The sequence below is a fragment of the Grammomys surdaster genome, unplaced genomic scaffold (genome assembly GCF_004785775.1).
Source record: "Grammomys surdaster isolate TR1022 unplaced genomic scaffold, NIH_TR_1.0 136, whole genome shotgun sequence".
Lineage (NCBI taxonomy): Eukaryota > Metazoa > Chordata > Mammalia > Rodentia > Muridae > Grammomys > Grammomys surdaster.
In genome coordinates, this window is record NW_021604594.1 from 14,549,175 (window position 1) to 14,573,850 (window position 24,676).

Below are 24,676 nucleotides of genomic sequence, written 5' to 3' on the forward strand. Positions count from 1 at the left end.
AGGGAGGATGTGGTCAGCTGTGCAGCATGAAGAATGACTGACGGAGGGTAATGATGACTAGAGCTAGCGCGGCCACAGACAGCAAGTGTCTGTACTGTGCTAACAGTGAGTGAAGACAGAGATGGAAAAGAGACACTCAAAATGTTTGCTAAATCCATAGAGATAAACCAAAAGTCAAGAAAACATGTAGGCTCACAGGCTGGACAACTCTGGTATCAAGACACATGCTAACGTGTTCTTGTACATACATATACACTCACACAGGATAATGGAAAAGGACACCAGCTTGGTGGAAACACATGCAAACAACCAAAGAATATGTTCCAGTACATAGTCAGATTTGCAAGATGGAAGATTAATCAGTGCTTATTAGTATCTGCAGACATTTCTATAGCTATATGATGCACAGATACAAATTCCATTTTATGCAAACTGTAAAATTATAAAATTTAAGAGACATAAAAAATGAGTTACAAAAAAAAAGAGTTACAACAGAAATTTAAGTCTACCAAAAACAAACAAACAAACATGTATATAACAAAGTAAACGTATAGGTAGGGTTCTAGACCACTAGAGGGCTTTTTCCTTTTATATTTTAGCTGTCGCTGTGGCACTGTGAATTCTCATTCTATTGTCTCTAATATTTACTAAGAGTAAAGCAATGTTTAAATGTTCTGTAGAGGCTAAGGATGTGTCTCTGTGTAAAATATATCTGACATAAACTAGTCTGGATTTAATCTCAAGTACAGCAAGAAACTAAATAAATAAGATACAACAGTGCCTAGTAAAAATTCATACAAAGGCTAAACAGAAGCTATTTGAATTTTTTAAAATTTTCAAAACAGATCTTGTAATATTTATAACTACTCAATGGAATTTAGACACATTTTAATACTGTTAACATAAAAATGTACAAATTTTGTAGTACTTGTGGGAAAGCAATAAATATGCATTATGAAATGGTATGCTATTATTGAAGGTGATATTAAAATCATGGCAAAGCTTAAAAGTTGCTAATGACAGCTTTAGAATCTGGCTGGAAGGTAATGTAATTTCTGTAATATACTTAACCTGTACACACGAGTTGCACCATTTTCATAAAGAACCGTTTTGAGCCGGGCAGTGGTGGCACACACCTTTAATCCCAGCACTTGGGAGGCAGAGGCAGGCGGATCTCTGAGCTCGAGGCCAGCCTGGTCTACAGAGTGAGTTCCAGGACAGCCAGGGCTACACAGAGAAACCCTGTCTCAAGAAAAAAAAAAAAAAAAAAAAAACAAAAAAAAAAATAAAAAAAAAGACCTGTTTTGATATAGTATTTTTTTAAATGGGAGACAAACTCACCATCTTTTTCCTGAATACTCCTCTTTAAAGGCCAAATAGAAACTATATAAAAGAACAGCTATATCAGTTAGTCAAGAAAATAGACAACATGGGCTGAGGAAACAGTTCATTGGGTACAAAAGCCCAGTGTTTTTGCCAGTATGAGTACCTGAATTCAAATTCCTAGTACCAATATAAAAAACTAAGTATGACTGCACATGCCTGTAGCTTAAGTACTAGGGGACAAAGAAAAGTGGCTCCCCAGAGCCATCCAGCCTAGCTGATACAGTGAGCTTCTGGTTCAGTGAGACAAGGTCTCACTGAAATAAGGTAGAGAGCAACAAATATATGCATTTCTAAATTCTACCTATTCTAGTTTATGAATCTAAAAACTACTTTGTTAAAAAAAAAAAGTCTACTAAGTATAATTCTGCAGTGAATATCACTGATACAGATGAAAGATTATAGATGGCATTTCAAAATGGGAAAAAGAAACTGAAATATGCACCTCAAGAACCATGCTAATAAAGTAAAAACCCATAAAACAAAACAATTTTTAATGTTCTTCTAAAAAACAAAAGAGGTGTATTGTTTAATATCAATAGCGTACTGTACAACAATAAGCGCTTTCTTTGTACTTAAGTAAGAATAAAGAGTCACGTCGTGAGTTAAGGAGCTTTTAAGGGGAAGAGTCTAGGAGAGACTCAGTTGGTAACATGCTTGCTACAAAAACCTAAGGGCCTGATAAGGGATCCCCAGCACCCACATGAAAAGCCAAGGATAGCCATGCAGTCGTATCTGTGTCCCAAGGAGGAGAGAACGAGTGAGGCTGGCTCCCTGGAGGTCAGCAGCCCGCCAGTCTAGCCAATCCACAAGCTCCAAGTTCAGAGTTGGCCTCTGGCACACACCATGGGTTAAAAGAAGGAAGACTTTTTTTTTTTTTATTGGATGATTTATTTACATTTCCTATGTTGTCCCCTTACCCCATCCCCCACCACCCCCTCGGAACCCCCAATCCCCTCGCCCCTCCTCCTTCTTCTCTGTGGATGTAACCTCTATCTACCCCCCCTTCCTTTATACAGCGAGTGCTAAAAGGATAGTAGCCATCATACTTAGCTATCCTTACATATAAGGCTTTATGTCCTATACAAAGTATATGTAATTTTCAGGATATAGCTCAACTCTAAGTACAATGAGAAAACAGGAACTGACTGATATACCCAAAGCAGCAGAGTGGAACAAAACAAGGCCCAACTACAAGACTTCTCCTCAGGAAGCCTGAGGCTGATGTTGGGAATCATCGTAAATCACTCTGCCACCTTATTCATTGAGGTAGGGTCTCTTACTCAAACCCAGAGCTTGCTGACAAGGCTGGTCTATCTTGCTATCCAGCTTGCTCTGTGTATCTTGTCTCCACTTCTGCAATCAGTAGTAAGACAAGGCCACCATACCCACTGTGTTTACGTGAGTTCTGAGGATCTTAACTCTGGCCCGCATGCTTGTGTTGTGTGGCACACACTTTAACCACTGAGCCATCTCCCCTGCCCATTGTTTTGAGGTTTAGCTCTGAGTGTCAGTAAGTAAAGACACAGTCTTTCAGTGTAGGCCTGTCTGTGTCCAGACACAGAATCAAAGTTCTGACGTTAGGAGACATGAAATCCTTCTTTGTACTGCTATTTGTTGACAATTTAATTCAATAGTAAATGACTTAACTTTCCAAGGACTTTATGATCTTATCTTTAAAATAAAGGAGCTGAAGGTAATCTCAGGATTTTTAGAAGTTTAACTAAGGGCTGGAGAGATGGCTCAGTGGTTAAGAGCACTGACTGCACTTCCAGAGGTCCTGAGTTCAAATCCCAGCAACCACATGGTGGCTCACAACCATCTGTAATGAGATCTGATGCCCTCTTCTGGTGTGTCTGAAGACAGCTACAGTGTATTCATATATAATAAATAAATCTTTAAAAAAAAAAAAAGAAGTTTAACTAAGACAGCACATTATAGTATTCAATCGCAGTGCCTGGTACACAGCAAGTACTCAATGGCATGAATTAAGGAAAAGTAGATGAAGGGAACAATAATGGAAATGTGTAAAAACATGAGGCCAAGAAGTAGCTACCATATACTGAGCATAAAATAAGACTATAACAGTTCTTCTAAGGGTATATAGACATGGCAAGGTTTATTCCAATTCAAAGAAGTTTTAAGTATAACTATATAAAAATATCTAGGGTAAACAGCAACAAATGTATGATTAAAAAGGAACATATGCTGGGCAGTCAGGAGGCAGAGGCAGATGGATCTCTGAGATTCTGAGGCTGGTATGGTCTACATGGTGAGTTTCAGGATAGCCAGAGCTACATAGAGAGACCCTGCCTCAAAAAATAAAACAAAAGAAACAAAACATAGAGTATGTTTAATAATAAAATAAAACATGATTAGCCATGATACACCTTCAATTATTAAAATGCATGCACACTGTGATAACACTTGTTTAAAGTGCTCCTATCAGTAAATAAAGTAATAGCATATAAAAATATTGAAAAAAAAATACAGCAAAGTGTTAACAGTTATTTGTGAATGACTAAACTAGGAATGATTTTGACTTTTTCTTTAAACTATAAACTGTCAAATAATTACTTTACTAAAATGGATTCTTTTTACACTATTTCAGAAGTTATTTGTAAGGATATAAGTATTTTTAAAATGTGTTGCACAAAGTTACTAATCCCAAGTGATCCTAACTAGAGATTACCTTGCAGCTCACTTTTGATGAGGCAGCTTTCCATCATGTACAACAGCACAGTGACCATGATATCCAGGAGCTGACATTCTTCTGTCACTTGTCTGGCTAGCTCCTCATTGCTGAACAACTGAACACTAATATGCACAATTCTGTTGGACATTGTATCTGATTCATGACTTTTCTTCAGTGTTTTCATAATAAAAGCATAATGCTGAACAAAAGTTTTTGTAAAAGCAACCTGTAAAATGTTTAAATAGCAAATGAGAAAACATCAGCTTAACTCCAAATTTAAAATGCTGTTAGTATTTTATATCACATTTTATAATCAGCTTTTAAAGCTGTTAGTACCAAATGGATGTTACACAAGGTAAATGAAAAGGTAAATAATAATGATAATTTTAAGTCATATTTTACCTTTTTATGAAACATTACTAAAATACTTTAATAGTTTTAAAAAGTTAATAATAAACATTTTAACCCATATAAGTTTTGAAATGACTATAAACTGTGGTTCAAGAATATAAAATTTTACTTGCTCAAAGTTAACATCCATTTTTTGAAAAATTATCTTTAACAGAGTGGTGGTGGGGAACATCTTTAATCCCAGAACTCTGGAGGCAAAGACAGATTTCTGAGTTCAAGACACTACTACAGAGTGAGTTCTAGGACAGCCAGAGTTACACAGAGAAATCCTCTTTTGTTTTTTCCTTAAAAATATAGAAATAAAATAAAACCTAGAAAGTCCTGGCTAGAAACCAGCAGAGTTACATTACTAAACAATCAAGGTGGTATGATTACCCCGACAAGAAATAATTTCCCCGCCTGCCCTGAAAGCTGACCAGCAATCTGAACAAATGCCTGTAGTATCGATTATAGCTGGAGCTATTTCCTGTCTATGTCACAGGTAAACTTCCTGTTGCATGTTTCAGAAAATAAAAAGGCCCAAAATAATGCTACTTGAGAATGTCTCGCCTAATGTTCAAGGGACCACTGTATGCTTTATTCTTTTGATACATTGAGCTATGCCATTTTGCCATAATCATATGGTGCTCAGAGGTGGATCTACACACTTTGGGACTAGAAACTACACCTCTCTGCACTTGTATTTGATCAGTAACTATTCTCCCATTAGCAACATAATCCAAGATAACTCCATAAAGAAAGCTCAATCAACCCACTACATGTTATAACAGCACCTGGTAACTGTCCTTCAGAGGACTCAACACTTGGGTCACATGTTACTTGCCTCTGCAATTACTTTATTGTAGGAGCTAAGGTAGGAGGAGTAAGGAGAGGAAGAGGAGAAGTAAGGAGGAGAGGAGGAGAAGGAAGAGGAGGAGCTAGGAGAGTGGAACGGGAGAGAGAGGGGAACATGGAGGCGGATGTTCGTGTGTCTGTAGCAGTCAAAGGTAGTTGGTATATCTAGGTTGGGTATTGGGTTACACTTCTGATTGTATGGGCATCTTGCTACTGATCATTACCAAATATATAACCTTTTGGATAATTTAAGCATTAGAGTCTCATTTTCCTACTGGGCCCACGTGGATGGTGGGATGGTCTGGGCAATGCCCAGCCTTGCGGAGACAGCGTGGGAGATTAGCAGAGCCATCTCCCATGCTAATGTCTTGTGGGTAGCAGGGCTGGTGTTTCTGGCTGGCTTTTTCTAGCTGTGGCATGCACATGGCCTCCGGCCAAGAAACATGGCAGCTGAGCTAGGCAGAGGAGCTGCAGCTTAGATAAGTCAGTTTGACCAGCGGTCGTTTTTAAATAATTACTACAACAAAGTGGTGCACCAACTTCAAGCACAAATTCACTAGAAATTTATGTCTATTTACCTGAGAGTAAAAGTTGTTTTTTTTTTAATCCAAAAGCTTGTATATTTGGTAATGATCAGTAACAAGATGCCCATACAGTCAGAAGTGTAACTCAATACCCAACCTAGATATACCAACTATCTTTGACTGCTACAGACACGTGAACCTCTACCTCCATGCTCCCCTCCTTCCCGTTCCACTCTCCCAGCTCCTCCTCTTCCTCCTCCTCCTACACTTTATCACTGTTTATCGCCCACCATTGCCTCACACAGAGTTGCACTTGTTTAGGAATGTTACTCTAGTGGTTTCTAGCTAGGACTTTAGATTTTTGGAGGTTGTGGGCCTCACGGAACAAAGATAAAATTGATGTCTAACTGTGAGCAAGTAAAATTTTATATCGTTAAACCATATTGTTTATAATAGTTTTAAAATTTAAATTTGAAATGGCAATGCTGTGGAATTCTGCTGAGTAATACTAAGCTGAGGGAAAGCTGAGATGCTGTGTATTCTGAGCAGATGGAACAGGAAAATATCAAATACGCTTTCATGTTATATCCTTGTACTTATGTAATAATGAACCTCAGCTAAGAAATGCAACAAAAGAAAAAGATCAAACAATAAAAAAACAATGAAAGCAAAGTTCCAAAAGGAAGGAAGTAACAGGTACCTTATACTCTTGATCTGGAAGCATATTGAGTAAGAAAGTTACCATCTTCTGGGGGAATTCATACTTTATTGTCCAAAACAATAGTTCTTCTAAAAAACTTTTATGTTTCAAAACATCCATTATGGATTGATCTGTATAAGAGAAAAGTTATCACTAATTAAATTGTTCATCTCATGTAAATCTTCCCATACAATCCAACAGTCCATCAAACTCATCTGAAAGTACCTACAATTCAATGATCTTCTTTCACTATTGTACTAAAAATGTCACCAACTTTCACAGTACACAAATAACAAAATATTAAATAACCTAACAATGTTAATAACAAGCAATTACTCAAAAAGTATTACTTGTTCTTAAACATAGCCATGTACCTAAAATTTCTACTGAGTTTCAAATTTTAGATTTAACATCACTAATCCAAAATGGAAAACGCTACAAAATCTGAAATGCTTTGAGCACACAGACCTCAAGGACAACAAGGACTCTATAGTACAACCCTGTTTCAAATGACCAAAAAATCTCTAAAATTGTAGCTAGAGAGAGCTCAGCAGTTAATACTAACTGTGAGCCGGGCAGTGGTGGCACACACCTTTAATCCCAGCACTTGGGAGTCAGAGAAACCCTATCTCGAAAAACAAACAAACAAGAATACTAACTGTGCTTCCAGAGACCCAGGTTCAATTCCCCACACCCACAATGGTGACTCACAACCATCCATACCTCCAATTCTAGGGGACCCTATGCCCTCTTCTAGCCTCAGCAGGCACTGGGCACACACGGTGTACAGACAAAATTATAGCCCAGACACCCATACAAGTAAGATAATAAAAAATTTTAAACACTAAAATCAAAAACTGATCAAGTGTTTCGGATAAGGCATTCTAGAACTATCATTTCCTTAAAAGAATGTTATGCTATAAATGTCAAAAATCTGAAGCTAAAACTAAACACTGCTGAAAATATAAAACTCAAGCAAATTAAATTTTAAATTTATTCATTTATTTACTTCTGAGAATTTTTTTTTCTAAGACAGGGTCTTGGGTCTCACTATGTAACAAGGATTTCGAAACACTAAGGGTTTTGTTTGTTTTCAAGCATTTTTTTTTTTAAAAAAAAAAAAAGGAAAAAACAGACTATACCCAGGTGTAATGGCACATAGCTGTCATCCCAGTAAAACTTAGGAGACTGAGCCAAGAAGACTGTGGGTTCACAGTCAATCTAGGCACACAGTGAGTTCCAAGACTCGTCTAGATGATGAAGTGCAAACTATAAATACCTTTGGTGCCGCTGCTGAGCTTTACCCTCTTCCTCTTGCCCAAGCCTTGACTCCCTTCCTGGTCCTCCTGGAGGAAATAAAGTCAACTTTATCCATAGCCATGCTCATAAATGAATACGTTCTATATAAATGTAACATATACTTTTTTACATACTGCTCGTCAACATAATTCACTTCTATGTATCTACTAGAACAAATGTAATGTAATTTTATTGAAATTCATAGTGAAATAGTCTTACTATTAAAATATGACCATCTATAATCTGTACCTATAGGGAAAGACTCTTGAACATTTCAAACTGGTAAAATAAAAACTTTCCTAAGCTTACACACATAACATTAAGGCATAGAAAAGCTAAACGAATAGGAGAATTTACCATTAAAAGGAAGGAAAGGGAGAAGACTAAAATAAAAAAAAAAAAAGGATTCATAAAGTATGAAACAAAATGAGTTCAAAACTCAAATTACCGGCCAGAGAGATGGTTCAGTGGCTAGAGTCACTTTCCACCAAGACTGACAACTTGGAGTTTGATTTCCAGAACCCACATGACAGAAGGAAAGAGCCTAACCTAGTCACTTGTCCTCTGACCTCTACACACAAAATTTAAAAGGTTTAAAGAAATAATATTCCAGTGATAAGAAATTTGTTCAGGCCGGGCGGTGGTGGCCCATGCCTTTAATCCCAGCACTTGGGAGGCAGAGGCAGGTGGATTTCTGAGTTCGAGGCTAGCCTGGTCTACAAAGTGAGTTCCAGTACAACAAGAACTACACAGAGAAACCCTGTCTCAAAAAAACAAAAACAAAAAAAAACAAAAACAAAAAAAGAAAGAAATTTGTTCAGTTGGTAAAGTAATTGCTCACCATAACAAAGCTCTGAATTCAGCCGGCCTGAGTGGTGCACACCTTTAATCCCAGCACTTCAGAGACAGAGGCAGGTGGATCTCTAAGTTTGAGTCCAGCCTAGTCTATGGAGTGAATTCCAGAAGAGCCAAGGCTACACACAGAAACCCTGTCTCAAAAAAAAAAAAAAATACAAACAACAACAACAAAACAAACAAAAACAAAAAGCCCAAAGCCCTTCCTTCAATCCCTACCACTGCACAGACTAGGTATGGTGGAAATGTCTATGATGTCAGCCTTTGGCCCCTTGCAGAAGCAGAAGTATCAGGACTTCAAGGTTACCTTTAGCAAACCTGTTAAATTCAAGACCAACCTAGAATACATAAGATCCTGTCTTAAAAACTTTAAAAAAAAAAGAGGAGCAGGGAAGATAATTCAGTGGTTAAAGTGTTTGGCATACATGAGCCCCAAAGTTAAGATACCCAGATCCATATAAATGCCAGGTTGATATGGTGACCAGTCTATAATTCCAGTTTTCTAAAGTGGGAGATGAGATTCTCCAGGATAAGCTGGGTATCAAGATTAACAGTATGGGTAAGCTCTCCTTTTGATAGGGAAAGCCTAAATAAGTTAGGAAAATGATGAAAGATGAATCCAGTATCAAACTTAGGCAGAAGTACATGCCTGTGCTAGAGCATGTGCGCACAAACACACAGAGTGCTAGCTTGTTTTGTCAACTTGACACAAGCTAGAGTCATCTAGGAAGAAACATCAATTAAGGAACTGCCTCTATCAGACTAGCCTATAGGCAAGTCCTTGGCAGTAGTTTCTTAATTAATGATTGATGTGCCATGCAGGGACCCAGCCTACTTGTGGTCAGTGCCATGCCTTGGTAAGTTGTCCTGATGTGTTCTTGCCGGGTGGTGGTGGCGCACGCCTTTAATCCCAGCACTTGGTAGGCAGAGGCAGGCGGATTTCTGAGTTCGAGGCCAGCCTGGTCTACAGAGTGAGTTCCAGGACAGCCAGGGCTACACAGAGAAACCCTGTCTCAAAAAACAAAACAAACAAAAAAAAAAAAAATGTGTTCTTGATTTTATTTTTGGTTTCATATAGCATAAATAAAATTTTCTCTTATTTCAGATGAGCTACATAAGAAAAGAATAAGTGATACTGCAAAAAAATGTCATGCATATAAACAGCACTGTTTAGTACAGTGTTCTATTACTCTGAAGACAAGAGACAAGACTGACACACTGACAGGACCAAGATTAAGTACATTGCAACACATACACTCAATCAACTAAAACTCCAAAATAGAAACAAATCTTGCTACTACTGCAGTTTCAAATCCATTTCTTTTACTTAAAAATGTTCTGTATATATTTGTACGTATAACATATGTGCATGGGTACCCTTGGAGGCCAGACGGGAACATTAATCAGATTCAAACTCACTGGTGCTAGAGTTACAGGTAGGTGCTGGGAACCAAATTCAGATCCTCTGGAAGTGCAGAACTCAACCACTGAGCTATTTCTCTAGCCTGTTTCTTCATCTTAAAATGAAGTTAAATTAGTTATCTCTTCCAATTTAAAAATTCTAGTTTTGTTGTTTTGTTCTTTTTTTTTTTTTGACTTAAAGTATATTTCTGCATATGCTGAGGATCAACCCCAGGGCAATGTGCATGCTGAACAAATGTTCCACTACTTAGCTACAGACCCAGACTTTAAAATTTTAATTGCTATAACTACCTCTCTGTAGAGTTAATTAAAATGTAACTGTCATCATCCTATCTTCCTTTACTTCTACTATATTGAATTACAAGACTGGAATCATGGAAGAGCTAGCTTGATAGTCTGTGGGACTGTAGAGTCAAAGTGTAGATATTCCAACCTCAAGCCTCATTCAATGTTAATGTGAACACTAATGCAAATGTGCCATGGTACTCAAAGTTGCCAGATACTAAAAAATAAAGAATACAGCAGGAGGCAGGAGCGGTGAGGTTTTAAAACATTAATTAAGTTTTCAAATGGCAAAAGTTATTCATTCAAGTACCACCCTCTATCTTATTCTCAATCAACTTCCTCCTTGACTCACATTTCTGTTCTTTATTCGTTTTTAATCATTTTAGAAATGTGCAAAATGAATGTTTTGGAAGAACTACAATAAAAATTTTAAATAATGCCATTAGTTTTGTGAGTGGGTGGAAATGCTTCTTTTTTCTCTCTAAATGAATCCCAATACAACTCAACACATTTTGTGTTTATGATTTAGCTTCCAGTGCTGTTTTTTCATGAAGGCCAATAGTTCTAATAAAAAAACAAAAACAAAAGCAGAAATTTCCCATAAAAAAAAAAACAAAAGCAGAAATAAAATACTGTCAAGCTCAAAAGACTAGCAAAAGATTAACAGTAACATAAATTCAATATACAAAAATTTTAAAATGGTTTGTTCTTTAAAGTATAAAGAATGCTAACAATTTCTAGTACGTTTCCTTTTGCTTTAGAAAGGAAAATATCAATTCTCTAAGCCAGGCAGAAGCAAGGGTGAATCCAGCCAGTCAACACTATATACAAGGATTGCACCATGCCAAGAGTCAGACACAGGCAGATCTCTCGGAATTCAAGGCTAATCTGGTCTACATAGCAAGTTTCAGACCTGCCAGAACTACATAGTGAGACCCTGTCTTCATTTAAAAAAAAAAAAGGTGGGGGGGATACAATGGAGCGATGGCATCCATTATGAGTGCTTGTTTTTTCTTGCAAAAAATTTGGGTTCAGCTCCTAGTATCCCTCTTGAGAGGCTCATTTAACTACCCGTAACTACAACTCTATAGAATATCCAAAACCTTGAGTAACCACACACACATACTCATATGCACACACATAAATAACAAATATTTTTAAATGCCCCCCTCTAAAATATCTTTTTTTTTTTTTTTTTTTTTTTGGTTTTTCAAGACAGGGTTTCTCTGTATAGCCCTGGCTGTCCTGGAACTCACTCTGTACACGAGGCTGGCCTCAAACTCAGAAATTTGCCTGCCTCTGCCTCCCAAGTGCTGGGATTAAAGGCATACGCCACCACTGTCCGGCTTAAAATACCTTTCAATCTTAAATATAAGCTTTCTTTCTCTTGATGTACTATACCAGTCATTATGCATAAGGAAAGTTTCTTATTAAAACTCTTCAATATTCACTACTAGCTACAAGGAAATCTCATATTCACTTATAGTGCCTGTCAAAAGATAGGTGCCAACTACTGGAATGCTATTTAACTATAATTCCTAGTCACTATCAAGTATCAAGAGAACTCAAGGAAAAAAAATTGCTAATGTCACATTGTGGTTGTAGAAAGTTGCTTATAAATGCCTTAATCTATCTCCCTCCTCCAGTTCAAAGTGCATGGGCCCACACTCACAACTTCCTTATACCTAACAACAAGTAGTAGAAGAACTACTTGTAACTTCCAAGCTAGCTCAGAAATGGCTCAGCCAGTTCTAGTCTTGAAACACTCACCCACCATCCAATTAAACACTCCAATTTAAGATATCATGAGAATCCAAATGCAAACACTCTGATCAACAACCAGAGCTCCCTCTGGACAATCGGCATCAATTTTGAGCCCAGTGAGTAAACCATTTCATATTTCCATCCAAGTTTGGTCTTTAACTTTGGCCAACAAACTAGTTGAAACTCCATGAGATAACCCAGACAGACAGAACTATCCAGCTGCCAGTCCCAAATTCCTAAGTCATAAAGGTAAGAAAATTAAAATGGTGATTTTAAGCCATAGAATTTTCAGACTAATTTGCTACATAGCAATAACAACTACCCCTACAGTAACAACAAATAGCTTCTATAGTAGCAATAGAAATGAACATAGTAAGACTATCATCAGATCAAGCAGACAAGAGACTTTGTGTCAAATTTCAACTCTACCACTGACTACACGAAAATCACGACTCTCACCGACTCCTCAGGTATTAATTAATTCTCAGGAATTCAACTTCATCAGCCTCACACAATGAACTCTCAGATCCCTAATAACATTCATAATTTTCATAACCTTTCGTTGTGTTCTCGTCTTTCTCATTTTTGTTTTTGCTATGTCACATGGCTTTACTACTTCTAAATCAATGATTTAAAAATTATATTGAAAATGACAAAACAGAGCCAATGGGGGTGTGTGTATGTATCAATAAAACACAAATGAATATCATTTTATATAAAAATTACTTCTAGGTGGTAATGACACACACCTTTAGTTCCAGCTCTTGGGAGGCAGAAGCAAGCAGATCTCTGTGAGTTCAAGGCCAGCCTGGTCTACAGAATGAGTTCCAGGACAACCAAGGCTGCACAGAAAAACTCTGTCTTGAAAAACAAAAAACAACAATGATAATTCTTCAAATAGTAATTTCTAAGATATAATCACTAAAATGATAAATATAACCTATTAAAATGTAGATATGTATCCTATAGTTGAGCAATTCCACATCCTAAAGAACTATTTGTATACCTGCAAAACAAGAAAAAGAAATGGAAGCACTGACTCTTAGAATCTGACTAGAAATCAAGAACGTGATTGGACAATATGTAGTTCCCCCATTACTTTAGAATAGTATATCACCAAAGGAAAACATATAAAGATAGATTTACATAGTTTACTATTGAATAAATAAAAGATCATAAAGTAGTAAAACATTTTTATTTACCTTCTCACTAACAATAATGTTATTTAACTAAATAAATATGGATCTCTCAAAGCTTGAAGACTATTAAGTGGCAGTATTAGAGGGAGAACTAGAAATAGAGTACAAAGTAACTTTTATTTTACCTCAAATTGCCCAGTTCAAAACGCATTTGCATATTATTTAAGCAATTAAAAGTTGAAGGGTAGCCCGGCGGTGGTGGTGCACGCCTTTAATCCCAGCACTTGGGAGGCAGAGGCAGGCAGATCTCTGAGTTCGAGGCCAGCCTGGTCTACATAGTGAGTTCCAGGACAGCCAGGACTACACAGAGAAACCCTGTCTCGAAAAACCTAAAATAAATAAATAAATAAATAAATAAATAAATAAATACCAGAAAAGGCATATTTATAAAAGTTGAAGGGTAAAATTGATTTTCTTTAAATTGTGCGTTAGCAGCTATTTCTCAGAAAAGGTCAGCTAAAATTTCTACAGTATGACCCACAAAAATTCAAGAACTTATATGTTTTAATCCCTTTATACATAAGGCTATAGAATCAAAACATTAATGAGACTCAAATTTGTGGGGTGGTAATGTAGCCTAAGAGGTACACTGCTTGCCTGGCAGCATACATGAAGCCATCAGTTCAATCCAAAGTAAACAAAGTGTGGTAGTGGACGCCTACCTAATCCTAGAACTTGGAAAGTAGAGGCAGGGAGATTAAAACTTCAAGGTTATCCTTGGTTACATAATAAGTTCAAGGCCAACCTACATTATATGAAACCTTGTCTCAGAAAAAAAAAGGAAAAAAAGGAAGGAGTTAAATTTGTGGTAAGTATGGCAAATATATGAATGTGAATTTATACATATTATTCCAATTAATTTTTTTCCACGAGGGGGAGTTTATTTAGGAGATAGAAAAGAGAGCGAGAGGAGAGAGAGCAGAGAGGTAGAGGAGTAGAGGCCGGCCATGACCACATGGAGAGAGGGGGAAGGGAAGGGCACCAATTAATTTTAATATTAAAATTATCACTATTTTCTCCATAAGAAAACTGATGTTGAAAAATAAACTAATCTAGCATATAAGGCCATAATGAGCCAAGATGTAAACCTAGATCTAACGGATTCTGAAGTCCAAGTGTTTTAAGATGACTATTATACCACTCTAAGGAATCATGAAAGATTAACTATAGAGTAAAAGAAGGGGCTGGAGCGATGGCTCAGCAGTTAAGAGTTAAGAGCACTGACTGCTCTTCCAGAGGTCCTGAGTTCAATTCCCAAAAAACACATGGTGGCTCACAACCATACATTATAGAATCTGACACCCTGTTCAGGTGTGTCTGAAGACAGCTACAGTGTACTCATATACATAAAAGAAATAAGTAAATCTTTTTAAATAAAAAAAAAGTGTCGCCGGGCGGTGGTGACGCAGGCCTTTAATCCCAGCACTTGGGAGGCAGAGGCAGGCAGATTTCTGAGTTCGAGAGTTCGAGGCTAGCCTGGTCTACAGAGTGAGTTCCAGGACAGCCAGGGCTACACAGAGAAACCCTGTCTCAAAAAAAAACCAAAAAACAAAACAAAAAAAAAAGTGTAGGGGGCTGGTGAGATGGCTCAGCGGTTAAGAGCACTGACTGCTCTTCTAGAGGTCATGAGTTCAAATCCCAGCAACCACATGGTGGCTCACAACCATCTACAATGAGATCTGGTGCCCTCATATGGGTGTCTAAAGACAGCTACAGTGTACTTACATATAATAAATAAATAAATTTTAAAAAAAAAAAAGTGTAAAAGAAAACAAAATGATGTTTCTTAAAGTTCTCATAAAGTTATGTAGCAATTCATTCAGTCTACTGAAATGGGAGATATTTAGCCAACGGCACCCAGTCCAGCTTGTTCCCCAGCAGCCACCATGCTCCTGCTGCTCCTCAGCTCTGACTAGGGCTTGGGCTAACTAGAAGCGCCAGCCCTCGTACCCACAAGTTGACAGCACAGCAGATGGCTCTATCAATCCACCATGCTGTCCACAATGCTTAGCTGAGCCCAGAACATTGCCACTATGCCCGCGGTATCCAGTATAAATGAGACTTAATGCTAAAGTTTATCCAATGGATTTATATATTGGGAAATGGTCAATTAACAAGATGCCCACACAATTAGAACTGTTACCCAATATCTAACCTTTTGATAGAAATTGTTACCCAGGACTGCTTTTGACCCATCCATCCTCCTCCATGGTTACTACCTTTCTTATTTCTCCTTCCCTTCCTCTCCTTCTCACCTCTCAACTCCTCACTCCACCTACCTTTTATACTGCCCAATCACCGAGCTTTATTGCAAATGTAGTGGGAAATATTCCGCTACAGTCTACTGCCAGATAAACAATTTTAAACATTTACAGATTACTGTCATTATTCTTGGTTAATTCCTAGAATTTGATGGTAAGACCTTATTGCTTAAGACACTACGTACTCAAGTCCCAGGACATAGAGAGATCAGGCTGCTACCATGCTGGGAGTTTCCTTCCTACTGTCACAGTACTAGAAGGTGCTAAGCATCCTACTAGAAGAGAAAAAGAATCAATAGTCTTACACAGCTCTGAATTGGGAGAACTACAATAACAAAAGGGCTAGCAAGATATGCCTGCTGGCCAATAATGGCACAAATGGTATTGGAATAACCAACCACTTTCTGATTGGAATTAAAACCTGCTCCACAAGATGGAACTCATATCTGACTAGATCACTGGCCCTAGAAGGGAATAATAAGCTACCCCTAAGTTCTTATCTTTATACCTATAGATTAGCGCATCTCTCAAGCCTCATCAGGGAAGCTGCTTGTGATGACTAATTCAGAGACATTCTACTGTCCAACATACAAAGAATAACAGAGTATGGAGTGCTCAGCTTTAAATGAGACAGATATGTTACATACATACATATATACATATATAATACATACATACATACATACATACATACATACATGGAGAGGGAGAGGGAGAGGGAGAGGGAGAGGGAGAGAGAGAGAGAGAGAGAGAGAGAGAGAGAGAGAGAGAGAGAGAGAGAGAGGCAGACAGAGAGAGAGAGGCAGACAGAGAGAGAGGAAGAGAGACAAAGAAAGGCTGAGAGATCATTGTGGAAGAGAAGGTGGAGAGACTGTAAGAGCCAGGGGTAGTGGACATCTACAATGAACCAGTATTTGCCAGTCATGACAGTACGATTGCACATGACTCTTAGTGGCTATGGCTGCATGAACAAAACCTGCATAAGACTGAGACAGCTAAAACTCCAGGACAGACAGGGGAGGGGCTCTTGATGTTCTGCTCTGAGTTACTACTGGCAACAGGTAACTGCTAGAGGAGGGAGAGCCATTTATCTTCAGGGATGTAGCCCCTGAAGGACTACAATCTGTACAGTAGCTATTTTACACAATGGCACATACAGCAGCACTAAGTGGACCCAGTGGGTTTAAGAGAGAGAGAAAGAGGGGGGCTGTAGGGAAAGAGTGAGAGAGCATACATAAAGTTGGAAGGAAATGGTGGTAAGACGGGGAAAGAATTGCAGAGGAGGGAAGGAGATGGGTTTGCTCAAAACACATCATGAATGTAGGAAATACTCTAACAGTTAAGAACTAAGCTAGTTCTAAAAAATGTGAAAAACTTACACATATAAGTTGATGAAACACAAACTCTAAGAGGAGTAAATATGAGAGATCTTAAAAGACACAATCAAAAAATAATGAACAAAGTAATGAGCTGTAACTCAAAGCCTCAGATATGACTATAGAAGGATGTTATTCTACCCAACCTATAGACACTGTGTTGCTGCAACTGGAATTCTAAGAGTTTAAACCAAAATAAAATAAGTTACTTCTTTCCTCATCAGAAGAAAACACACTTCTTTCAAAAGCTGGCTTTCTAACATCTAACATGTCTAATTCAATGCAACAATTCTAACAATCAAATTCAATTCAGGAAAATAAAGTAGAATTGTCAGAAGCAGGGAGATTGGAGACAGGAGCTGATAGGAGGAAAGAGGGAAATTATGAAACCCATGGGTACTGGGCCCTGCAGGTGGAATGTGGAGACTTCCAAATGCTGAGCAAGCAGACTCTTCCTAAGCAACGCCTCCAGTTGCTCCAGTTGCTCAGTTGTCTTGTCACTATGACAAAGGTCTCAGGTAATCCAGACTAGCCTCAAATTCATATATCCCAGGCTGATCTCAAACGTGAGATGAAGCTGAGGAGAACTACAAGGATCCTCCTGCCTCCACCTTCCAAGTGCTGGGATAATGGGCAGGAACCAGCACACCAGGCTTTTTCCTCTGCCTTCCATGTGGAAGGATTATAGTTATTTAACTAAATGTTTTAAAATTTCCATTCTAGATATGAAAAGAAGTGAAAATCTATTGTAGTCCTTCTCTTGCCACTAAGAAACTGTGACTTAGAATCCCAGAAGCTACTGTTGAGCTTCAGTATGTTGTCTAACTGAGCTTATAGTAGATAACAACCAAACTTTTTTCATAAACCCTACAATGATCTTCCGTTAACTTTGAGTTGGGAGCATGAGATGTGTGTGCGCAGCTGTGTGCCTGCTCTTACAGAGGTCAGAGTACACACTGGGTACCTCCTTCTATCACTCTCTACTGCGTTTTATTTTTAAAGAGAGTAGGGAGCTCTCAGTGAATCTGGCCCTCTATTTTGCTTAGGCTGGTTGGTCAGCAAGTGCATTACCCACTAAATCTGCCTATCTCAAACCCCTGGTACTAGGATTACAGACATAAGCTCAACCCTGGCTTTTGTGTGGATGCTTAAATCCAAACTCAGGTCTTCCTACTTACACAGCAGACACTTCACCCACTGAAGCATCTCCAAACCCCCAAGCCATAAATCTTCATAGCTCTAAACACTTAAAATTCTCTTTTCAAAAAATGTTGCAGGATATGTGATCACATCATGAATCTCCAAGATGATGAACTGAAAAAACCTTGTTGTAGTGTGGCTCAGCCCTGTCACCCACTATCATCCCAAGAGCTTACTGTGAGCAAAAGCTAAATAAAGTCAAAGACAGGTCAAGAGGAGGAGCAAACAATCAGATGACAGGGAGTAAACATAAGAAAACTCAGGAAAGAGAAAAAGGGTCTTTGAGTTGAAGGGTATTTAAGACACAGTGAAGAAGGACCTTTTTCCTTCTGGGACATCGGTGAAGTAGGAAAGTTGGCTGGGTACTTTCTCTGTCTCTCTGAGCTAGTAAGATTTCACCACAGCATCTGGCTCCTGAGTCTTCATTGGTAAAAATGAATGTTCAAGATTTTGTTTTAAAAACAAGAAAAAGTTTTAAAATTTAAATCTCACCTCATCTGAAGAGTCTATCTGTCCCAGTGTTCCAGTAGCACCTGCAAAACCTTCAGACAGAAGAAAAAAAGTACTGATGTACTTTAAAATTATTTTGAGACATACAAATATTAGAACAATAAGTAAAAACAACTCATTCTAAAACTAACCCCAGCAAAGTTCAGCTTTACCTTTAAGAACATGTTATCTAATGGGCTGATACTTCAACAGAAAAATCTCAGGAAAAAAACAAATTTAGTAATTACAAGTTGTTCCAGAAGGATCTTGCTTTTTAAGTTTAAGACATGATTACTAAGCCACTGAGCTGGTGAAGTCTGAAGAGCAACTGCTACACTTCTCACGAGTCCAAACTACAAGTCTAAAAACTGAACAACCTGTATTTAAGAAAAATTAATTTTCTTCATTCACTTGTCTAACTACCACCTTCCTTTTCATGACATTCCTTTCCATAAAGCTCGAATGTTCAATCATAGAGAAAAGTTTGAGAGGCTGTCTGTTCAATAAAATGAAGTCACTGTGGTTCACATTAAACACTTAGACAAACCTTGAGCTGCCAGAGCGCTCGTGCCGGCAGACGGTTCCTGCATCCCATACACTAGCTTATCCTCAGGGTATGTGAGTCCCGAGCTCTTCAGAGCTATAAGGTACTTCTCATGACTTTTCTTTGCACAAGCATTTTCTCCAAGACCTAATATTGAAGACAAAGTTAGAGTCAGAAGAAAATATTCTACTCAAAGTCTAAATACAGTCATTCTGCAAATACACACAAGTAAATACTCTAACAGAAGAGGAACCAACTAGAATAAACATAAAATTCACTTCCGATAATATTTGTGATTATACTTGGCACTGACAATCCCAGAATGATCAGCAATTTATAATAGGAATGAAATCCATTGAGCATCTAAAGTAGATGAGGAAATTATAGACAAGACATACTAAAGCATGATTTCAACCTTCCAGAAACCCGAAGGTTAGTAGTCGAGAAAGGAAAGAGAAAGCATAGTGAATACAATTACAAACCAGAAGCCCTCATGTGATCTGATCATCTGTAGTTTTAGGATACCAAATACTCAGGCCTTATCCAGAGAAGAATACTCAGAAAGGCTTTCCAAAGAAGATAAAGAAAGCTTTCAAATAGTACAAATGAAATTACATTTAATTCTTGTTTTTTCTAGTCATCTTATCACACTTAAGAAATGAAATGTATAATTTATAACTGGCATAGTCACACATGCCTTTAATCCCAGCACTTGCAAGGCAGAGGCACATGGATCTCTGAGTTTGAGGCCAGCCTGGTCTACACAGAATTCCCAAATAGCCTAAACTACATAAAAAGACTCTGCCTCAAAAAGAAAAAAAAATCTAATTTCCATTGAAGTACCACTTAAGACAGTTTATCTCCACAAGGATGGGAACACTTAGGTCCCACAACTCATCTTAGAACTTTCACTTAAGCATTTCAGTTTACTGATTATTGCTAATTTTTGTTTTATTTTTTAATATATTATAAAGAATGGAAAAATAGTGAAAGAAAGGAGCAGCAATTTGGAGTTCTTTACCCTAAAACTTACTCATTCTCTCTTATCCCCTATATAAAAGCCAAATGTCCATGGCATTTGCCAGTTCTTAGGTAGTTTGTGTCTTCCTTAAGCTCTGAACACTGCCAACTATGTGATCACACAGGAGTTTCCAGTGGGCTAATACTATCAACACCAGTGATATAAACCACGCAACAGACTAACAGTGACACAGCCCATAAGACAGACCGTCTTGGTGTTTGTTGTAGTTCCTGCCGTTTGCTTCAGCTCTCAAACTGTCCTTGTTTTTAAGGAAACATATTAAATAAATGGGACAAGTCCCACCTTCAAGTAAGGTCCAACACTGAAAATAACTACAAATAGTTTAAGAATAAAAAAAAAAGGCATGAAGAGAAGGCTGGGCAGTTAAGAGCACTTACTGCTCTTCCAGAGGCATGGAGTTTGGTTGCCAGCACCCACTTGGCAACTCATTACCACCTCTAACTCGATTTCAGAGAATTTGACCTTCTGATCCCTGCAGGCACCAGGCTCACATCTGGTCCTACTTACACACATGCAGGCAAACATACATACGCATAAAATAAAAATAAATAAATATTTTTTAAAAAATAAATAAAAGCATGCAGATTCCTACAGAAATGAGTAAGTGCTAGGGTTCTAACCCAATGGTTTGCCTAACATAGGCCAGGCTCTGGATTCAAGTTTAGTCTTCAGTACCACAAAAAAGGTTTCCTAAATAATAAAAGTCCTATCATAGATGCTGTTCATTGAACTAAATGTAGTTAATCAGTTCCTCACAATAACCCTGAAAGTGTATGTCATTTATTTGTGGCCATTTGTTAACGGAAACAGGCTTAGAAAGGTGGCTTGGCTTTCTAGTGATAGCTAGTGAGCACAGAAACTAGACTGAAAAATCTCAAACTGTCTCCTGGGAATTGAACCTCAAGCATGCTAAGCAGCCCACTCTCCACTGATCTATATCCATCACAGTTTTGCTTTTCATTTTGAGACAAGGTCTCCAATTTGTTCAAACTCAGAGGGCCCTGACCTTATTCTGCATCCCACATAGATCTTAAATTTGTAACTCCCCTGACCTCAGCCTCCTGAGTAGCTAGAACTATAGACACATTCACAAAAACTGGCTCAAATTTCAAACCTGGGAATGAAAATCTAATTCAATGTTCATCAATAAAAGCTAACTAAGGGTTATTGTTCATGTTGCTTAGTTTCAAGAAGAATTTTTTTAATTATAGAAATGAAGTAAAAACTACTGTACAGGCTTAAAATTGCTACAATGGTTAAGAATAATTTGCTTGCCAGGCAGTGGTGGTACATGCCTTTCTTTAATCCCAGCACTCAGAAGGATCTCTGAGTTCAAGGCCAGCCTAGCCTACAGAGAGAGTTCCAGGACAGCCAAAGCTACACAGGAAAACCCTATTTCAATGCCACCCCTAACCCCTGAAAAAAGAACAATCTGCTTAACTAGGTCAAGTGGTGCATGCCTTTATTGCAAACACTCAGAAAACAGAAGCAGGCAGATCCCTCTAAATTCAAGGCCAACCTGGTAAAGGGAAAAAAAAAAAGGAAAAGACAATCAAGATAATCCACGTATGTCTTTTCTCAACAATTTGATAGTTTCAAATAAAAAGTCATTTCTAGTTTAAGAAAATAACAAATGTCCAGGCATAATCCCCCTCACACTTTTTTTAACTCTGTATTGATTCTTTGTGAATTTCATGTCATGCACCCCAATCCCACTCGTCTCCCCATTCCTTTGTATCCACCCTCTGCCCTTGCAACATCCCCTCAAAAAGAAAAAAATTAAATTAAATAATTAAATAAATAAAAACATCTCACTGTGGAAGCTGTAGTGTGTCACAGAGTGCCCCACAGTATACCTTCCTTCTGCCCACACATCTTTACTTGTAAATGTTCATTGCAATGCGTCATTGGTCTGGTTCAAGGCCTCTGGTTTCTGCTACACTATCAATATTGAATCTCACTGGGACTCCTCTCAGACACCCTGTTGTTGCCCTGTGTCATGGAGATCCTGCAGCTTTAGATTTGTAAGGCTGCCCTTTTCATAGTTTATAGATGGGGCAGATGCTGGGGTGGGCCAACTCAAAGCCCTGGATCTGTACCTGGGTGGTAGCGGAGGTGCTGAGCCCGCCCACTCTCCTACATCCACACAGTTTGGGCAAGCTCTCCAGCACTGGCCCTGTTAGCTCACTCAAAGACACAGCCAGCGAGGGGCAGGGCTACCTCTCCTGTTCTCATGACCTTGGCGCAAGCCCTCCTGCTAGGGGTTAGAGAGGGGAGGGGGCATCTGTCTCACTCACACCACTACACAGTAGACTGAGTGCTGGGATCATCTCTCTCTTGCTCATACCTTCAGGGTTGCCTCACCTGTGCCCTTGCCACCAGGGGCAGCTCTACTGTGCTGCCCAGGCAAAGTACGGGGCCCACTCTCTCTGGTGTTGGTGAGGGGCAGGGCCAGCTCTCTTGACAGCGAAAGGTGGTGTGTGGCAAGCTTCCTCCTCCCCTTTTAAGACAGGATTCTGACTATGTAGCTCAGGCTAACCTCCAACTTGAAATCCAATTATCTCAACCTCTTGAGTACTGGGATGATAGCCCTGAACCACCGCATCCACTGATCTTCACCTACCTCGTTTCATGATCAAGATGAAACAGAAATCACCATCATCATTCCCTGAAACAGTGCCTGAGCTGCCTTTCTTACTCTTTCCAATTATTACTGGCCAAAAAAAGAATCAGATCATCTCACTCTTAAGGCTAAAACATTTGCATCATGTAGTAGTTTAAATGAAAACTCCCTGTTAGGCTCAAGTGCTTAACACTTGGTCCTCAGTGGTTGCACTGTTTAGGAAGGTAGTGCAGGTCGGCTGGAAGAAGTACATACCTGACTGGGGCTGGGCTTTGCGAGGCCACAGCTCATCCCACTTTCAGTTCATGCTCTGTATCTGTGACTAAGAGATGATTTCTCAGATTCCCCGCCCCCAGCTCCTTGCTGTCATTGACACCATCATCACAACAACAACAACAACAACCCCTAAAATCAAAACCAAAATGCTCTTACCTCCATAAGTCTTTTTTGGTCGTGGTATTTATCAGAGCAACAGAAAGGTAACTAATACATATGACTTGCCAATATACTCAGAACAAAATATAAAACTGTACATATCCTGTGAACATTTGGATATACTCTGATGTGGGCCTTATTTGAGCTAACTATCAACACCCTAGGCTTTTTAATCCCTCCAAAGAAGCAAGCTCATTCGGATCCATAAATATTCCCACTTGGTAGTCCCTTAACCTGGTATCTGGAAGGCACATAGGTGTTATGTGTCTATCCATATTGGAGTTCACCAAATATCTTATATCTTCTAATCAATATTTTTCATACAGTTTGAAAAAATTCAGTTGAATTTTTCAAATACTTCAGATCTAAAATAATACACATGCTAGATGACCTGATTCTAATAGGTCCCTGGAACTCTAATACGTTTTGTTCAACCATTTCCTGCTCTGTTTCCCAGGTTGGTGGATCTGTTGCTGTCTTCAGCACAGGCTCTTCTAATCTATCCAATTACTGAATGAACGTCTCAACTCCATCACTGTAGTTTACAGTAACTGTCAGTTATAGAAAGTCACTTTGGCTCTGCGTTTACACTTCTTTGTGGAGATTTCCTCTCTTTACTGACTGATACCCTATTTTCCATTAATTCTTTTTTTTTTTTAGCATAGAAGGAAGTGATTCACATTATTTCTTTTTTGCTATCAATACAATTTTTATTCAACCTGGTATCAGATGTATAAATTAATACAGCAAATGAGGCAGGATTTCTTTTCCAGTTGGAGTTACAAGACACGCGAGAGAAGTGGCACCTTGGTATGGTACCAGCCACACTTATCTGGCTATCAAAACTGAAAGCACACCCCCTGGGAGAGCTACTATACATGAAGCCAAGCAAGGCATCAAACAGCATTTCAGAAGCACTGTATGGAGGGCAACAAGAGAATGCACTTGAATATCACTAAGGGAATGACTGAATATATTACATACAATTTGTTCACACTAGGAAATACAACAATATAGGCATTGAAAGGAATGCTGAAAGGAATACTGTTGATAAAATGAACCCTTATAAAAATATCTCCTTAACAATCTATGCATGATTATATCTATACAGGATATAGAATACACCCTTATCTGTTAGTATTGAGATCTGGGGGCAAATTCTTTTAAAAGACACCTTTAATTTTGAACATCCTATTTTACATAACAAAAATTCTTGTTTCAGATCTGAAAGTTGACAGCTCAAGAGACAGTAGTGGCAACCACCTCTAAGAAAATGGAACAAAGGACTAGCTGGTTTAAATCAGAGCTAGGCAGAAGACTTTACATGATATATAT

At 38.4% G+C, this 24,676-nt stretch overlaps 1 protein-coding gene across 2 annotated transcripts in view; it reads right to left on the reverse strand.

The window, feature by feature from the left end:
- The window catches only part of Ubr3 (ubiquitin protein ligase E3 component n-recognin 3), a 145,784-nt gene that overhangs the window by 92,974 nt on the left and 28,134 nt on the right, over positions 1-24,676 (reverse strand). For both annotated transcript variants that reach the window (XM_028762877.1, XM_028762876.1), the window contains exons 4-8: positions 19,245-19,388; positions 18,701-18,750; positions 7,827-7,893; positions 6,548-6,678; positions 4,076-4,304 (exon numbers count right to left, since the gene is read on the reverse strand). In XM_028762877.1, coding sequence (XP_028618710.1) covers positions 4,076-4,304; positions 6,548-6,678; positions 7,827-7,893; positions 18,701-18,750; positions 19,245-19,388 — 621 coding nt within the window. The remainder of the gene's footprint in view (positions 1-4,075; positions 4,305-6,547; positions 6,679-7,826; positions 7,894-18,700; positions 18,751-19,244; positions 19,389-24,676) is intronic.